The following is a 19760-nucleotide window of genomic DNA, read 5'->3' as shown; positions in this document are numbered from 1 at the left end:
CATGTTTGCCTTGCCCTGAAGTCACTCATTCACATATTTGTCACCTTCCATGGCCACAGAAGACTTCTCTACATCAAGGAGGACTTCTACAAGATTGCAGGTACCATGAGTCACGCCTGCAAGTAATTTCTTTTGACTCCCCTTGCCAGTAAATAACATCTAATATTTGGTGGCAAAACCCTTGCTTGCAATGACTGCCTCAAGCCTGCGACCAACCAAAGTGTTGCATTCTTCATTTGTGATACTATTCCAGGCTTTTACTGCAGCTTCTTTCAGTTTTTGTTTGTTTATGGGGGGTTTCTCCCTGCAGTCTCCTCCTCAGAAGGTGAAATGCATGCTCAATTGGGTTAACCTTCCACACGTTTTTCCCCTGATGAAGTCTTTTGTTTTGTTGGCAGTGTGCTTTGGGTCATTGTCCTGCTGCATGATAAAATTCTTCCTGATTAGTTTGGATGCATTTCTCCGTAAATTGGCAGACAAAATGTTTCTGTATACATTGGAATTCATTCTTTTGTTACCATCATCAGTTACATCATCAATAAATATTAATGAGCCTGTTCCAGAAGTGGCCATGCATGGCCAAGCCATGACATTACCTCCACCATGCTTCAGATGAGCTTGTATGCTTCGGATCATAAGCAGATCCTTTCTCTCTCCACACTTTGGCCTTTCCATCACTTTGGTAGAGATTAATCTTGATCTCATCAGTCCGTAAGATTGTGTTCCAGAACTTTTGTGGCTCATCTCTGTACTTCTTTGCAAATTTCAATCTGGCCTTCTAATTCTCACTACTGGTGAGTGGCTTGCATTTTTTGGTATGGTATCTATATTTCTGCTCTTGGAGTCTTCTTCGAAACAGTGCATTGCAATACCTTCACCACTGCACTGTGGAGGTCATTGGTGAGGTCACTGATGTTTTGGGGTTTTTCTTCACTGCTCTTGCAACATTTCTGTCATCAACTACTGTTGTTTTCCTTGGTCGACCTGTTCAACATCTGTTGCTCAGTACACCAGTAGTTTCTTTCATGTTCAGGTCATTCTAAATAGTTGTGCTTGTTATACCCAATGTTTGTCCAATGGCTCTGATTGATTTTCCTTCTTTTATCAGCTTGAAAATGGCTTGCTTTTATCGCATAGACAGCTCTCTGGTCTTCGTGTTGGTTTATCTTTTCTAACAAGAAATACATATTTTATAGGTTTCAACCCAGGCCAAAAAGTAGACTAGACATGCTTGAAAACGTTTGAACAATCAACTTTAAAGGCAACACCTGGTCAACAAGAAACACCTTTATTGACCTAAAGCTAACGTAGGAGGGAGCCTAGCAGCCTAGGCCTACAGCAGACAAAATAATACTCATAACACATTAGAACATTTTAATGAGTACAAAAAAGTCTTAAAAAAGTTAAAAAAAAAAAACAAAAAAAAAACAAAGGTACACAAGCTGCACAACACTACCACTGTCAAAATGCTAGCAATGAATTTCAGATCAAGAACCTCTCATCCACTAACGTCTTGTTGACGAGGTTCTTCCTCCCAAGAATGTTACGGATAAAGCGAAATATCTGAAACAAATGAGAGTTTTATAATTAATGCACTAATTTAGCACAATAAAGAGAGGATGCTGTACACATACACCAAATACTGACCATTTGCTGTACATATGTGAGAACAGCTGCAAGTACAAAGCTCTGGGAACCGAGGTCGATGACACAGAAGAACAAAGTGTCAAAGATGAGTAGTGTGGTCTCATTTCCATAAAATAGCACATCACTGAAGGAGTAGGCCTCATCTGCAGCGAATATGTAAACAGACATCATATATACACACTGAGATACAGATAGATGATAGAGAGTTGTTTGGGTCATGTTTGTTACCATTGTAAAAGATGCTTTTCTCGCCAGGTTCAAGGAACTCCATCCCTATGACCTGTTCAAACATCAATTTGTCCTTCACTATATAGTCCGTGTCAGGGTTGGCCTAAGGTAAAAAATACAACATGTGAGGCAAAACCATATCATCAGTACAATACAACGCATATATACCAAACAATAAATTTAAAATCAGGAAACATCTGGTTTCAGTTTGTTTGTGTGAGTTTTTCTATGGTCATTTCTACTAACGTGGTCTATAATGGATGCTAGGAAGTGGTTCATGGAATGGTAGCCTTTGGGGTGTGGCTCTGATGGCTTGGCTGTGGATGAGTCCGTCAGGCGTGATGGCGTGTTCTTCTAGAGGAAAAGTGACAATAATCCACTGAAGGAATGGGAACTGTTTTGTTTTCAATTCACAGAAGAGGGACAAATATAACAGGTGACGTAAGCACATACCATGCCGATTGAATCTCGTATCCTGTCATACTGTGACCTCAGACGGTTAGTAAGAGCCACCTGAAAGGTTTGGACGTCTGTGTTTGGAAGAAGACCCCTCTGACTGCACAAAGACTCCTTGTAACCGAAAAAAAGACAAAACAAAACAGTGAGAAATAAAAAGGATTAAGGCAAAGTTAGCTACAAGATAAAGTGATGGTGTATATACTCCTTCTCGCTTCAGATTGTTAATAATTTCCTCCATGTTTGTGTCTGCGTGGCCATGCACTGATCGCCCATGGATATAGTAGCCAAAACAGCGATGGGATAAGATCAGCACAGAAATCTGAATAGAATCACAGATATAGCACAATTAAGCAAACATCAGAGACAGAAAAATAGTTGAATACAATACAGTGGTGTGAAAAAGTGTTTACACCCCCTTCCTAAGTTCTTGTTTTTTTTTTTTGTGCATGTTTGTCACACCTTAATCTTGCAGATCATCAAATATATTTAAGACAAACACAACACAAGTAAACACAAAATGCAATTTTTAAAATGAAAGGTTTTACTATTAAGAGGAAAAAAGTCCAAACAATTTCTGCAGCCACACCCAGGCCTCATTACTGCCACACCTGTATGCTTGATTGTAATTGGCTGCTAAAGGTGGCCCAACCAGTTATTAGATTTAGGGAGCACTTTTTCATACAGGGTTGTGTAGGTTTGGATTTAGTTTTCTCTTAATAATGAAAACCTTCATGTAAAAACTGCATTTTGTACTTCATCTTTGACTAATATTTAAATTTGTTTGATGATCTGAAACATTTAAGTATGACAAACATGCAAAAAAAAAAACATCATGAAGGGGGCCAAAACGTTTTCACATCACTGTATGTCCATTGACACTTACATTACTGATGGAGCAGAGATCTACAAATTGATGGATTTTGTCCTCCACAAAGTGCTCATAAAATACACAGAAGAACATCCTCTGTAGAGACAAAGGCATGTTTGTATATATGAACCAGCATTTTATTTCCTTAAGAAAAATAGGAGGTTAGCGAAGAAAGAAATCATTATGAATGAATGGTATTTACCTGCAGAAGCCCAATACAGAGCCACAGTGTGGCTGCCAGACCATAGCGCAGCGTCAGGCTATATGAAGGGGTGTATGCCCATGAAGAGCGCTGTAAAGTTGCCCAGGGGTCCCTTAGTGCCAGGTTACTAAAACCCAGAACCTTTTACAATACATATGACACATAAGCAACAAAAAAGGAGACACAAAACAGCTACAACAAGAAAAGAAGGGTATGTGTTGGTGTAAGAAGTACTTCAAGAAAGAAAAGCATGGCCACGATCTGAAAGGTTGGGTTGATCTTGCGGGTAGTCTGAATCTCATTCCATTCATTGGCCACAAAGATGGTCCGCCAGATGCTGACTGGAGTGGGCTCACGTTTTGGTTCAGCAGTTGCTGAAACATCAATGAATATAGTGAATGGAATAAAACTGTTGGATTATTAGGAATTATTAGGAAGACCGACAAACATAAACTCAGGACAATTATGTTTATACCTTGTACTGTTCTGCTAGTTTTACTTCTTGGCCTCTCCCAATCAATTAGAAATATATCAACGGACACCTGAAAGATCAGCTTGTGGATAAACTGGACAGCCTGCATACAAATAGAAAAATAAGACAGTTTATTTCTGATAGAAGTATACATGTATTCTAGCTTTAATAAACAGTTTTTTTCATTTGTGGTTCCTAAGGTGCCTAACCTTAAGAGCGAAAGCACAACCGATGTACGTCACAAACTGCTCCTCCTGAGCAGGCAGTGGCAGCAGCACTGATACAAACTGCTGCGTCTAAACAGTCACATATAGAAATTAATCCCAGAGAGAAGCAAATAATAATCACACCTAAATCCACAAAAAAATCTAAAAGTTCATCATGGAAAATAAATTAAGTAAAGACTTGCCTTTAATGTCTAACGAGTGGAGAGAAAGAAAGAATTGTTAAGAGGCCATGCAAAGACACAGGAAATAAAATAAATAAAACATTATGAGAAAGAAATCAAAACTGATATCAAATTCAGAGTGCCAACCCTTTTAAATAATCTGTAATTCTATAAAACAAAAACTTAAAGTTCAAGTTACTGAAACATACCTTGTAAAAGATGAGCCAGTAAAGTCCTGTTCCCACAGTGACCACAAAGAAAACATTGGCCAAATCACCGGCATAAAACAACACAAATGTCAGAATTGTCTAAAGCAGAAAAGGGGGAAAATAACATTACTTCCAAGCTTTATACCAACCTATGTGTAAAAATCAACTAAATGAAGACACCACCTCGACATCAATGAGGGGGGATGCAATTCTCCTCTTCCAGCTGACCGTCTTCAGCAGTGAGTAGAGGACAGCCACCCCACCCATCACACCTAGAGCTGTCTGAGCACACAAAGACATGAACAAATGCCTTCACTTTGTACTATGACATCAGTCATATAGAAGAACTCAATATTTAATCATCATTTCACTCATGCTTCTACTCACATTTGTTTTTACATGAGCCTCACTCTGATCCATGTCATACTCCACAGCAAAGGATGTCTACAAAGAAATAAATTAATTTAATGAATTAACAAACCGGGGGGTGGCACAATAGCTCAGTGGTTAGCACTGATGCCTCCCAACAAGAAGGCCTGGTTTCCTCCCACCTCCAAAGACATGCTTGTTGGGCTAATTGACCTTAAATTGACCCTAGGTGTGAGTGTGAATGGTTGTTTGTCTCTGTGTTGGCCCTGTTGGCCAACTTATCCAGGGTGTACCCCGCCTCTTGCCCGATGACAGCTGGGATAGGCTCCAGCCCCCGCGACCTTCGTGAGGATCAGCGAAAGTAGAAGAGGAACAAACAAACATTGGTATTTCTGATAAATGAAACAGCCATCTAATTATTTCTTTCTTTATCTATACATCCAGAGCACATGCCTCAGATTATGCGCATGTCATATACAGTGGTATGAAAAAGCGTTTCCACCCTTCCTGATTTCTTTTTATTTGCATGTTTGTCATACCTGGTTCATAAATAAAAATATGCGCAGTGGACAAACAGTGGTGTGAAAAAGTTTGGCCCCCTTCATGATTTTTTTTTCCTTTTTTTTTCCATGTTTGTCACACGTAAATGTTTCAGATCAACAAATTTCAAATTTCAAGTCAAAGATAACACAAGTAAACACAAAATGTATTTTTAATTTACCTTTTTTTTTTATTATTAAGGGAAAACAAAATCCAAACCTACATGGCCCTGTGTGAAAAAGTGATTTCCCCCTAAACCTAATAACTAGTTGGGCCACCCTTAGCAGCAACAACTGTAAGCAACTGCAGTCAAGCGTTTTTTTAAGACGCCATTTATCACAACAAGTATTTCATGCCAGATTTAATGGGACACCACCGTGAGGGCTTTTCCGTCCTTGTTGGGAGAAGAGAGCGGGAGTTGGACGGGAGCTCTCCGAACAATAAGGTTTTCTAGCAGGTCACGGCTGAGGTGGCCAAACTTAGCTTTATCAGCACGGTAAAACAAATGAAGGAGAAACTTAAAAATTGAAGGCCAATTATCGTGCAGCCAAGGGGCACAACATACAAGTGGTGCTGATTGAAAGGTCCTGAAATGGTATCAGGAGATGGACGCTATATACAGCCACAGACCAGGGAGCGCTGGTAGGGAAGCTTGCCTTGAATACATTACACTGTTGCTGCAGTCCTCCGCTAAGTTTTTATCTTTTACTATGTTCTACTTGAAAGCTCATAACTGCATAAGTGTTGTTTTCTTTTGTTCACTGGTTGTTGGATCATAACTTTACTGTGTAGACCACTGTTGCTCGTAGCAACAAGCATGGGTGTGGCTAAAGTCCGCAAAATCGGGGGTAAGGGGGGTCGCTCCTAAGCAATGGAAAAGGTGGTTACAAAAAAAACTGGTGAGCTGTGGGGCGGTGAGGAGTGGGGCGGTGTACAGGTAGGGTGTGTATGGAAATCTGGCTTAAGCTTCCAACTAGCAACCAACAATGACACCATATAACTAGCCTAGCCAACAGCAGTAGGCAGTAAGGGCATATCATTAGGGGTTTCAAGTGGACACCTACACTGTAAACCTTTGATGTAAATTTACAGTGAAATCTGAACAGTATTTTACTGTATTACTGTCATGCAGTGTCATACTGTAAAGTGCAATGCAATCTTGGAGGAAAAAAAAGTGAATTACAGCACTTTAAGAGAATGCCATTTTTACAGGATTAAACAGCAATCAGCTAAGCATTTTGAGATGGTGAAAGAAAAGTATGGGAACTAAAATTTGAAAATCAACGGATATAGCAAGACCTTTTTAACATCTGGCAAACGTTTGTTTTTGCAGCTTGCATCTTATTTTTGTTGATTTCAACTTTGGTGCAGCCAGTCTCTGTCACCACGAAGACACAGTCACAAGTAGGGCTGCATTTTCGAAAAAATGTGAATAGCAATTTCTGTGAGTAGCAGTTTCTGTTTCTGGGCTGTTTAAAGAACTCAGCATGATTCATAAGAAAATATCCTGCATTCCTAGACTTTATAACAATAATAATAATAAATTAAGTGATTATCAGATCACAGGCTCCTACTTTCTGTTCTCCTTTGATGTGTGGAAGGCGTGGTTAGTGTGCTCTTATTTCACCTGGCAACAACAAATACTATTTTATGATTGGCCGCTGATATTTTCTGATTGGTCGACAATTAAGCAGAGCAGCCAGCCTTAACCTCATCTATTCACAGATCACTAGAGAAATGTCATATGTGGCGTCTGAACTTATTGAATGCGTGAGACTTGAGAGCCCTGCTTAGATTTCAACTGCTATGTGTGTAATGTCAATAGAAGCGCGACAGGCTACCCTATTAACTGTTGTTGTAGTCTATACGCAACATTTTTTTCTCATTCATAAAACGCTAAAACCTGGAACATATTCGGGGACAGCTTTAGACAGAGAGACATGTCATTGAAAACGGCATATTAAGTACAATGGCAGGCCTGCTGCCAGTAACAGAAGAGAGATGGATTGTGGAAAATAATATCAAGATCAATATGTATAAAACAAACAAACTAACAACAAAAAAAAACAGAAAACAGCAGATAAGGTATGGCAAATAAATAAATAAAATGATTAAAGTGGTAAAGTGATTAAAGTTAATGGCCTTTTTCTCGATCTTTGATCCAGAGAAGAAGATCCGTTTCTTTTTGTTGATAATAGTTTTAAGCTCCTTGGTGACCCAGGGTTTATTAGGGAAGACGGTGACACTCTTGGTGGGAATGATGTTTTCCCCACAGAAGTTGATGTATGAAGAGACGACGTCCACCTGTTCGTTTAGGTCATCAGAAGAGGAAAGGAGGATGGCTATACTCTTGTTAGTCCACTGCTTGATGGTCTTGGTAACCTTTTTAAATTTCCTGATGACTTGGGTGTAGATAGGAGCGAGCAGGATGGTGAGGTGATCAGCTGAGCTGGGGGGGGGGGCTGCTTTGTAGGTGTCTGGGACAGAACCGTAGCATCTATCGAGTGTATTTCCCAGATGGGTGGAGCAATGGATGTATTGTTCAAAGCCTTTCAGAGATTTTCCAGGGTTGCAGTGAATAAAATCTCCAAGAATGAATTTGGGGGAGTCAGTGGATAAATGTTCAAATTTGTCCAGGGAGCATTTGATGAGATCAGTTGCTGAGGTGGAGTTAGCTTTGGTGTGTATGTAAACCAGGACAAAGAAGAGTTTGGGGAACTCTCTGGGTAGGTAAAAAGGACGAAGAGACAGAGCCAGGAACTCAATGTCGCACAGCTTCTCTCTGACGTGGACAGTGGAGCCCCACCGAGGGTGATATAGAAACACACACGGCTGCCGTGTTGTTTACCTTTGACGTCACTGTTGCGATCGAGCCTGATGGGGGGGCCGAATCCATCGATGTGCAGCGCTTTGTTGTCGTCGCCATGATTAAGCCAAGTCTCAGTAAATGCCAGAATGGACGCATTCCTATACTCATGCAGATGGTTCACATTAGCCTGAAGTTCGTCCAATTTATTACTTAGTGAGCGGACATTGGCGGGGATGACTGCTGGCAAAGTCAGCTCTTTACCTGTTGCTCGCCGAAGTCACGCTCTGATACCTCCCTTCTTTTTCCCGGGTCTGGTCGCCTTGTGCAGTTTCTGTTTGGTGTTGGACTGATCCGACTTGAATGTCCATTTCGGAATCTCCCCATGAAGAGTGTCGGGGGAAAACGGAGCCGGACTGAGGTTGAGATGCAGCAGCAGCTCCCGTGAGTATGTAATCCTTATTGTGTCCAAGGGTGAATCAGCGATCGAATAAACCAACCTATGTAGAGCTTCCAGAGTGAAAATGATTCCAGAAACATGGAATCAGGCAAGACAACCTGCTCAGCCTTTTGTCATAGATGTCCTTAGCTGCCTAGCGTCCTCCACTGAGTAAGTTAACAGTATTTCACCTTTTTTGCCTGACTTAGGAGGAGGGTTTGGAGGAGGAGTTAAATTTTCTGCCATTTAGAACAGTGTTAGAACAAAGTTGTTGAAAAGTAAAATTTTTGCAAGCTAGCTGAAATTAGTGAGTCTAAGCACCGTGTGTCGGTTTACGTTAACATTAAAACAACATGTGCTTTTGCTGGGACATGTTTTATTCCTAGTTTAGAGAGGTAGTAAGTCTAACTTAGTCCTTTGTGTTTTCTGCATGAGCAAAACGGTCTTACAAGACTTTTTTTCTTAGATGTTTCTAGAACCTTGCCCTAAATTCACTGCTTTTATTATTTGTGCCAAACTGTTGCAAAGATTAGCGATTCAATTTTATGAGTTTTCATTGTTTGTTTTATTGGTCTCATAATTAAATAAAAACGTTGTAAAAAAGAAATTTCAATTATTTTTTTTTTTTTAACAAATTAGCTCACTTATATCTTGGTCATTATTTCATTCGCCAGAATGTTTCCTTGTGAATTGTGTAGTCATAACTGTGAAACAAAATCTCCATTTGTGAGCAAAAAGGAAAAAAACACTGGTTCTGATTTTCATGCAATTGGAGCCCCATCAGAACTACATTTAGTGTCTCCTAACAAATGACAGCAGACCACAAAATCCTTCGGCCATCTTTTCAAACCATATTGAATGTTAAAAATTGCTGCGCTCTATACTCTACTAGTGTAAGGAATGTATGTAATGAAAAATTACACAGTGAGGCTGAACAAAATTGAACTTAACAGCTCCTCTTAGTAGCCATTTTACAAAGGCAAGCGTGTGTGTATTGTACGTGTGTGCATGCATGTGGGTGCTACTCACAGACACAGTTTGAGTCTTTACATCCGTGATGGGAACATCTGTGTAGGTCACAACCATTAGAGGGGGATATACTTGTCCTTCCTGTGTCCGTGGAACCAGCTTGAATCTATGAAACACACACATTTGATAAATACCAACATCACCACTCCACAAAAAGGAAAAGGGATGTTTTTACATTGTTTTAATCGAGGTGGTGTGCACACACCTTATTTTGATACTGCTGGCCACACGGATGACTCTAGGCATGGAAGTCAAGGTCTTCTCTCTTCCACTGAGAGTGTCAACAAGAAACATTCGTCGTGACAAGTACCAGTTGTTGATGCTCTCTGTTAAAAGAAAAAATATATCAGAACATTCACACATGCACATGTACCTGCTCTAAAAGATAAAATACCACCTTGGTGTGTTAAAATACTACCTTGGTTGATGAATCGACCATTGTATTGCTGGTTTTTGACTAGTGTGGGCAGGGGAAGAAGTTTTTTCGTGTCTCCTCCACCAAGGACCATAAAGACATCGTAGAACAATGGTTCAGAGTAGGTACCAAACAGCTCTTGTACAGAAAGATCACACTGTCCACACACACATTCACACATACATGCAGAGTTTGTAATACAGTTGGGTATTGCAAGGGAATTTTTACACCTTCTCACTGAGCTCAGTGAAATGCATGAAACTCACTCTTTCTTGGTAAGCAGTTCCAAAGCTGAACGCTGCTGCCTGTGTAGTGGCTGGTTGTGGACAAATCTAAAGGAAAAGAGAGGTGTTGTGGTTTTTATATGTTGAATATTTTATACGAATCTCTGGAAATATTACTAAATTTGTAAAATAGTATGGATGGATAACAGGCATTTATGTAGCTTGTGTAGACAATGCTCTTGTTCTCTCAAAGTGAAGTATCGTATTTTTATCATTGGTCATTTTAAATCTTACCTGCAGATTACTTCCTCCTACTTCTTCCCATTTAAGAAACTCTCCTCTCACATTATAGACAGCAGCAAGCAGTGTAATGTCTGTGTTCTGACATAAAAATAAACAAAATACACAAAAGAATACCTTCTGGTTTACAGCTTAATTTGGGGTATCAGTCAATGAATAGGTTTCCGTAGGAATATTATGTTCAACATTCCATGTTTTCCATTTTCAATGTAAAGATGATTATAGTCACACACTCACCTTGTTTCTTCCTCTGAAACTGAACCCAACAGGAACAGGATTAGTCTGAAGTACCCGACTGGCAAGTCCCGGCTTATCTCCATAGTAAAGCCAGGGCAGATCGTCTCTCCTGGATACAGAAGAATCAAAGTTATTGGTGGTTTGCTTTGGGGGAAAATACATCAAGTGGGACTGAATTTTCTATTCAAAATCATGCAAGTTAGTACAATGTATCCATGATTACCAGTAAGGAATGTCCTGAGTTGAGCTTGGAGCAGCTCTTGATCTGAAGATGGTGTTAAAAAGACCACAGGCATCTGTGGACATACCGCTGCTGGAGTGCATGTTCATTACACACATGTTCCCCAGAGCCTGACATGCAGTAAGGTTAGAGAAGACCTGCAAAAACATGACTTGTTCACACAAAAAAAGGTGAAGAATTTTAAAACTATTTTAAGCTGATCATTTGAAACTCACCTACTACCTACCTACCTTCACCTACCTACCTCATTCACATCAATTATAACTGAAATGTATGTGGGTATGTTTCATGCACCTGTTCTAAATAAACATTTTAAATATGAATAATTAATAAGCATTCTAAATATTCTTCCATCGTCATGATTAGTATATCTTGTGTGGCTTTGTTATAAAAAATGATATTTTAAAATAAATAAATTGCTTGAAATTACAAGGCAGCTTGCTGAAGATGAGAAGAGGTTTTGTGCAAACCACACAGACTGCATAGTGAACTTCTGCAAGAGAAACATAACAAAAATAATAAATAAATAAGCATAAAACAATCAACAAAAATGCATTTAGATGTCAGGAATGAGACTCACCAACTGAGCATAATTGACACTGGGATTCACATTGGTAGAGATGCTGCTGGGTGGGAAACATAATCCCCCGGTCTGAAAAATCACATAACAGCTGGCAATGATGTATACACCCTGAGCCCGTTAATGAAAGACATGTGTGTGTGATGTGATGGTGAGGCTTCAAGGGTAGATAGATGTCAGAACTTACCAAGATATTAGGAGATTTACACACACAGGAGGTTCTAATGAACTGAGTCTGACATCTCTCACACCTTAAAAACAATTTCGGGGATTGTTATCTCTCACATACAGTACAATGGAAAACTTCACTCTAGTTAGCATTTCTCTGCACTGACATTATAACATAGCCTATGGTACTATAACAGGCCATGAGAGAGTAAGCAAGAGAAAGCTATTTGTCAGAGCAAACACAAAAGGCAAATATGGCAAGGAGGGAATAAAAATCTGTCCTTGCAATGATGAGGATCATGAACATATGCTTATAAGAGGCACAGAAGAATACATGAAAACAGAAAATACACAGATGATGTAATAGCAAGCAGAAAATAGCACTGTCAAATTAGCAGTAATAGGAGTTTAACTCCCATACTATCTCGTAAACATTTGACTATTTATCAGTAACGTATTACTAGATTCTAAAGTTAACTGAAGTTTGCTGTGTGTCATTATCTATCGCTTACCTGTCAGGCTGATATGATATCTGACATGATACTGTACGTACCTGTCTCCACTGCTGTTTGGTACAGAATAAGCAGGGTTATCTCCATTGCATGCTTCACAGCTGGCCACATCCAGAAGGTTTCCATTGATATCTCTTTCCACTGACAAAAACCCATTCATAAAATATACAATTTTCCCATGATTGTATTCCCTCATTAAATTTGTGAGCAAATTCAGTATTACAGACTGCTTATTGAATGTATACTGTCAATTCATTCATTAGTTCTCACCCAGGATATTGTCTGGTGGGCACTGGCACTTCCCCTCCTCACTAAGACGGCCTTGACAGCGAATACAACCAAACCCATCTTTTGTTACGGCCTGTAAAGATGTAAAGCATAACTACAGATATGAAAAATGATATTGACTCTCAAAGCCACAAATATATTGTATAAGCGTACATACAGGCTTGTCGATGGGACATTGCTGACAAGTAATGGACACTTTGTCTGTGGTGAGAGTTTGGTAACCAGTTTGACAAATGCAGCTCAGTCCTGAAGAGGAAGGAAACACAGGTTGAGGAATGCAATCAAGTCAAGCCTTGAGAGAGATGTCTTTTTGCTAGGACTACCATTCCAACAAACCCCAGCAGAATACAGGGCACTCACAATAACAGACTGGTAGAAAGACTCTAGTAACTCGCTGCACACACTGAAAGACCTTCTTGTAAGAAGCTCCACTGTTATCTCTCGAGTCCAGCCTGTTGTTCATGTGGACTCCCACATACTTGCAGCGGGCCACCACTTAGACCCCCAGGCCCTGGATGGTGATGGGGCTCCACTGGTGTCCTCTTCCAGGTGGTTAGATGGTTTGCCTGGGACCACACCCTGCAATAATTGTCCTACACTTCACCTCCTGTTCATCTCTAAACCACTGAAGAGTCATCAGAGAAGTTCTGCAGGAGGCAGGACCCATAGATGTACCAGAAATTAAAGGGGTGGGGAGTGAGTGCTCGTGGTGTGAAGTGGCACTGGTGAGGGGACATACAGCAGCAGAGAGAGAGTGAGTGTGTCAACTTTTGTTAATTTACAAAATAACATTTGAAATTTATGATGGCCTGTCCCCCTGAAACATTTGTGCCTGTCTATTGTTTGACTGTGTGTTTGAATGTGTACTGTTTCTGTCTGTCTGTATTTTATTTATGTTGTTTCTCTGCTGACTGCAAAACAAATTGCCCCCCAGGGGATAATAAAGTCTACTAAGTATAAAGAGTGAACAGAAATGGAGACAGGACAGTACCCTGTGCACAAACTGGGACATGTCAGACAAGTAATTAGCAATCCAGGAGACAGTGGAGGAGCTGACACCCATCTGAACAGCTTCTCAGTCATCAGAAAGAGCTGAATGGCGTTGTCAGCACTGGAGAAATCAAATGATGTGATCCTCACAGTGCCTTTCTCACCATCTAAGTGAGAGTGAGCACGCTGCAGCAGGTAGAACACAGTATCATTCACACAAACATGAGGCTGATATGCAAACTGAAACCAAGATAGGTGCCACCAGGGGTCTCAGTTGAGCCATGACGAGTCTCCCCAAGACCTTCATGACATGTGATGTCAGTGCAACCAGTCTGAAGTTGTTGAGTAAGGGCTTGTTCGGCACCAGCACAATGCAGAGTGTTTTCCATTGCACCAGTATCCAGGTTAAACAAGAAGTGCAGGATGCCAGTCAGCTGCGAAGCACAAGTCTTCAGGACGGGGGGGGGGGGGTTTACACAGTCCTACTGTCTTGCCTTGCTTGACTCTCTCAACTGGCCTGTTGTTGCAGCATCACTGAATCTCTGTTTCAACTTTTGTAGAAAGTACTAACAGAGTAAGTACTTACGTACATGTCTGGTGCACAGAGAAATGGCAAACAAATAGCGCCAGTCATCTTCAAGTGCTCAAATGCAAAAAACTAAACAAAAAATACAACACCCTATGACACCCTCTTTCCTATTGGTGGAAAAATGCATCCCATCGTCCCATCAAAAATGTGTCAGTGGTTGCTCAGGAAGAGGGAAAAATTGTGAGTGAGGCTATATTCAGTCTATTGAGTGACTGAAGCAAAAGATAAAGAAGCCAGAGATTTAGGACTTTTAGATATTATTACTTATCATTACGCCTGTTGGTTTTGTAAATGGTTGTAAATAGTTGTACAAAAATGCGTGATGCATTGCCTTCATTTTAATGGAGATGGTTATAAATAGTTTTTTTGTTTGCTAAATTTGTACAAAAGCTTTTGAAATTTACAATTTAGATTTGCATTTTCATTTATAAAAATAGTTCGTTAAACATGTTTGTGATTTTCACGGTGAAAAATCTAACTTTTTCCTAACCAGATTTTATGGTTTTAGTGTGGTTTTAGGTCCAATGTGTTAATGCACGTTGTCAAAATGAAAAAAAAAATAAATAAAATAAAAACACGACACAGGTGAGGATGTGCTGAAAAGAATGATGCCAAACAAGGCTATGTAAACCGTTTTTAAGATGAAATATAAAGGTAAAACAAAAAAGTAGTCAAAAAATGGCTATTATACTCCACTAAATGTGTGTACATATATATATATATATATATATGTACACACACACACACACACACACACACACACACACACACACACACGGACATTGCACTTGATGACCAAAGAGTGATTCTTAATGCAATACTTCACAAATACATGAGTTGTCCGAAAACTTTTTTCCACCACTGTATGCTACTATGCTAATATTATAGATTAATATGCTGATATATATAAGGATACAATCTATGATATTATAATAGTCAGTTCAGCCTTACTCACTTATAAATATAGACCCTGTGCATGGTGATTTAGGTGGATTTTACCTTTGACGGTTTTAGCGGTGTCGTTAGCTAGCAATAAAAATATCTTACACCAAGCTAACTGCTACTCAGCTCTTTGTTGCCGCGTACGCGGCCGACCACCTCCCACCTCAAGTTAATTTATTCTGATAAGACTGATTATACGTTTTGTTGGCAGATTAACGGGCGTTGCTTTAATCACTTCTCGTGGTATAATTACCTGTTGGGCTCTTTCGCTGATTTGGACCGCACCTCATACACGACAAACTGGAGATGTCGAAAAATTCCTGCACGCCGCAGTCTGAAGGAGCCTTAAATGGGATGATAAATTGCTGGCAGTGAAGGAGATCCGTGTATATTAAAATAAGTAATATTAAAGGCGCTATGTATTTGTTGACCACAAACGTTAGCGTCCCTGTCGCCATGGTAAACAATGGTTTTCCGTTTTACCCACAATCCTTCAAGCAGCGTGATGACGTTACAAGCGCGGCTCAACGTGAGACAGGTACCCAACTGCAGGCAAGATGGACGAAAAGGGCTCCGCCATACATCAACTCCATGCCGGAACTCCAAAGTGGAAGTGAACTTTTTCAGAACCAAAAAAAATAATTAAATAAAAAAGGAGAAGAAGTCCTGTCCCTTTAAGTGTGTTTTTTTGGACCACATATTAGCTTAGCTGATACGAGGTAGAAAATATTCTTATGTGCCCAGCACACTTCTGCGGCTAGAAAGTATGATAATGGATTTTGGAAAGTTTTATGGCAACAGCGTTTTCGGTGTGTTGTGGCATAAAACACACTTCTTTTACCTTACATTCACACACACACATACTCACGCAGATGGTCAGAAGGTCAGTTTAGTTTGTTTTGGAAAAGTTATTGGGTCAGTTTTTTCCTTTAAAAAGCATACAAGCAGAGTGCCCTTTACGGCAACACGGCAAGGTATGATTGAATCGTGGTACTATTTTTCAGTTTTGATCAAAGTGCTTTAGTAAGTGGGGAGGACTAGGCTCAAAGCAGAGACCAAGATGCCCCCCTACCAACTACATTGCATAATGTCTGGGCAGTACCACCAATGATTTACAGTGTTTTTTGTATACTGTTAACTAGGGGTGCACAATAATTATCGGCCCGATATCAGGAAATTATAACATCATTTCGATAAGTCCGATATCATGACTTATCGGCCTGATAACATATAATATATATTTTTGTAAGCACTGCGGTGTGAATCGTCGTAATCAGGCGCTCCCTCTCCGACGAGATCTGCAGGCCTGCAGTGAATGCTGCGTTCAAGTGGTGTCAGTATAATCGGAAAAACAACCTTCTGACTGAAAAAATGCATTACTCCCTCATGTCGGAAAACAACTCGTCAACTGGTAGTAGGTGACTGATATCAACGTCTTATCCACAGTATTTTACTCTTTGCCCTGGATGTTACACATAAATCATAGAAACATGAACATAAATGCACCACATGCATGCATCATAACTTGCATACCTTTGTAAATATACAAATGGCGGCAGTAGTGTAGGAGTTTTTTTTTTTAAAGTTTATGAGGAAGACAGTTTGCTGGCTGAGTGCAATAAATGTATAAAGAAAATACCATGGGGAGGGAGAAAAAGCATAGAACTGGCATAGAAATACACTTTTTCACTTTATTTACTTTTAAACCGGACGCAAAGTATTTCAGGTCTAGAGGCCTTCATTTTGTGATGTTCATTCATTTTGTTTGACCTTGATATTTTAGCAAATGTTTTTTTATATTGTACACTCTTCTTATAGTTCAAATGTAACACTTCTCAACACTAACCAGTGTTAGTTTCAAAACTAGTGTATAGTGTTACATATTAACTCACTCATAGTGTCAATTGTTAACTACTACATGTGTTTTTTAAGCTGCATCTGCTGTTTCTAAGCTACATCTGCTGTAGTGGCCTCTTCAACCAGCCCAGTCTTCATGGCCTGGAGTGCTGTGGAGCTCCATAAACTACATTTACCCCAGTCTTCATGTCCTCTTCCAGTTGTCCACTCCTAGCAGATGAACAATTCACCAACCTGCCCATGATTCCTGTTATACTCACAAACTGTCACATAAGCTCATCAGCTATGTGTTATATTATTAACAGAAGTTTGTTTATCTGTTTCTCCCGTTCTTCTTTTATCTCTATATTCTCTGTTTCTGCCCGACTGGCCTTTGGCAGATGGGCCCCTCCATATGAGCTGGGTTCTGTTTCTTCCTGTTAAAAGGGAGTTTTTCCTTGCCACTGTCACCCTCAGGCTTGCTCTGGAGGTTGCAGGCCGTTTTTTGTAAAGCGTCTTGAGACAATTTTTATTCTTATTGGCGCTATATAAATAAAACTGAATTGAATTGAATTTACTCTATATGGTGCAAAAAATAAATGAATTAAAAAAATCACAGTTACATATTACATGTAAAATAAATTATGATTAAGAGGCCATGTTAAGCTTAAAACGTTTATTTTAAAATGCACCACAGTAACACTTAAAAATACAAAATACACATATAAAATACATTTCAATCATATAGCTGTTTGATGTAAAGTCGCGTCGAATGTCTTGTACAAACCATCCACATACTTTGTTCCTAAACATCAGGGGAAATGAGAGGGAATGAGTCCTGTGGGCTAGGATGAAAGTGAAGCCGAGTAAGTCTAGGAGTATCTCAGTTGTTAAAGGAAAGGTAGTAGATAAGACGTTTCTCATAAATGAGGAGGTGATTCCCAGGGAAGCCTCTGTGGAGCAAAGCATCCGCAGCGGAAAAGAGGAAGATGGTAGTGGAAGAAATTCATAGGCAAGAGGATGTAATGAGATGCACTAAGGCAGTGTTGCAGGCTAAGCAAGGACAGTGGGTGAACTGGGAGAGTGTAGAGAAAAGGAAGGTGTCTTGGAGAGAGCTATGGAGCGTGGAGGCTAGTAGGCTTAGGTTTATGATAGGTCTCTCCAGAACCTAAATCAGTGGTTAGGGGAGGACGCTGCCTGCCACTTTGTTCTGGTGTATGTACACTTAGCCACATTCTGACAGGTTGCAGGGTTAGCCTCTCTCAAGGGAGATATGCCTGGCATTATAACTAGGTTCTGAAATGCTTAGCAGCTGCAATTCAGGAAAAATGTATTGAAGCAAATTCCTCTTCTGCTAGAAAGGAGAAGAGGTATATTATGTTTGTTCGGGAGGGAGATAAGGTCAAACTAGCAAGGATCAGGCACAGTGCAGGGCAGCTAAGTGAGGTCCGACTTAGATGGCCGGCCAAGCGATCCATAACAGATAGCCGTGACCCTCAAAAGACCGGATTTGCTGTTGTGGTCCAAGATAGAAAGGAAAGTGTATTTTGTGGAATTAGCTGTCCCGTGGGAAGACAGAGCTGAGGAAGCGAATGAGCGCAAGAGAGATAGATATACAGAGTTGGCATCGGAAACTGAGCAGCGAGGCTGGAGCGCCCGGGTGGGCCCAGTGGAGGTTGGCTGCCGTGGATTTGTTGCAAAATCCACCATTGCTCTCCTGTACAAGTTGGCGCATTTGCAGAAACAGTGGGTCGCTGTAAAAAATATGTCCCTGGCAGCGGAGCGAGTGAGTGAGTGGCTGTGGCTACGAAGGAAACACACTTACTGGGGAGCATGCTTAAGGTAAGGTTAGATGTGTGCTGTTAATAAGTAGCAGTTGTAGTAGGATTAATCTAATCGGTCAGCTGATAGGCACACAGTGCCGTGATGGCTGCATTGAGGGGGGTGATTCCAGAATGCTGGAGTTCATTGTTAAGCCTTCTTGAGGTGTTGTGGGCCTAACTTAACAAAACATCGGTGAAGGGAGGTGCCCACTTGAAAACCCTAATGATGTACCGCACACTGCACACTGCCTGCTGTTGTTGGCTAGGCTTGTTAGCTGGCAATTTCTTGTGTGTTACTCCTGAAACCACCCCTAATTACCTCGGCTGTGGACTAGGCTATGTAGCTGGTGTCTGGTTGTTTCTTATTTCTGATATAGGCAGAAGGAAGAAATGTTTGGTTGTAGTGTGGTTACATTCCCATCATTTCTTACCTACCGCTGGTGGCTAAGCTAGTTAGTAGCTGACCACTGGTCTGCTGGTTGGTTCTCCAGTTGGACTGGGCTTCTAAAGGAGTTTTGTCTCAGATCATGGCACATGGGATCATAACATCTCGTCCTGTGTATTAATGTATATGTAGCTCTTACGGCACCTCTCTGCATATTATGTAGTTCCTACTCTATGCATCTGCGCTTAACTTTAAAACGTGAGAGAGTTGTGTTAAATACAACCTAGATGCTTAAATGAATTCAACAGATGGCCAGTCTCCTTTTTTTCAGTACATTTGCTGTGTGTTGTCAGTGTGAGAGAGTGAATCCCCTTATCACCACTACCACCACCACACAAGCATAGTATTCACATTCATATTTATAATGTTGATATTAAAATTAAATCTATAAAACGTCAAAATTATAATTTAGTGATTAGTGTAGGCTTCTAACTAACCTTTGAGTTTAACAATAAATCAGCTGTAATACCAAAGCCAAGCAGCAAGAAAGTGGCCCAGACAGAGCTAATGAACC

The 19760-nt window shown here is 40.3% G+C and overlaps 1 protein-coding gene across 4 annotated transcripts; it reads right to left on the bottom strand.

The window, feature by feature from the left end:
* Positions 1-1267: 1267 nt before the first annotated feature.
* tmem67 (transmembrane protein 67) lies at positions 1268-15619 on the bottom strand. Of its 4 annotated transcripts, none has more exons than XM_047609865.1 (29): positions 15396-15619; positions 12779-12867; positions 12604-12694; positions 12375-12474; positions 11841-11904; positions 11654-11725; positions 11504-11566; positions 11056-11210; positions 10833-10941; positions 10590-10676; positions 10338-10403; positions 10075-10228; positions 9862-9982; positions 9657-9762; positions 4861-4917; positions 4657-4755; positions 4474-4572; positions 4286-4294; positions 4086-4172; positions 3880-3979; positions 3639-3778; positions 3405-3545; positions 3218-3298; positions 2537-2653; positions 2329-2445; positions 2122-2229; positions 1876-1978; positions 1648-1790; positions 1268-1563 (listed from the first exon to the last, which is right to left on the bottom strand). In XM_047609865.1, exons 1-29 carry the CDS (start codon positions 15598-15600, stop codon positions 1483-1485), a joined length of 2964 nt encoding a protein of 987 aa, XP_047465821.1. In that variant the 5' UTR covers positions 15601-15619; the 3' UTR covers positions 1268-1482. The 4 variants fall into 4 exon arrangements, with proteins under 4 accessions (XP_047465821.1, XP_047465822.1, XP_047465823.1 ...); XM_047609866.1 differs by having other exon boundaries at positions 2122-2226; XM_047609867.1 differs by lacking the exon at positions 4286-4294.
* Positions 15620-19760: the final 4141 nt, after the last annotated feature.

The sequence above is a fragment of the Mugil cephalus genome, chromosome 16 (genome assembly GCF_022458985.1).
Source record: "Mugil cephalus isolate CIBA_MC_2020 chromosome 16, CIBA_Mcephalus_1.1, whole genome shotgun sequence".
Lineage (NCBI taxonomy): Eukaryota > Metazoa > Chordata > Actinopteri > Mugiliformes > Mugilidae > Mugil > Mugil cephalus.
Note: the sequence above shows the minus strand (reverse complement) of the source record. Positions and strands in the feature narration are given on the sequence as shown.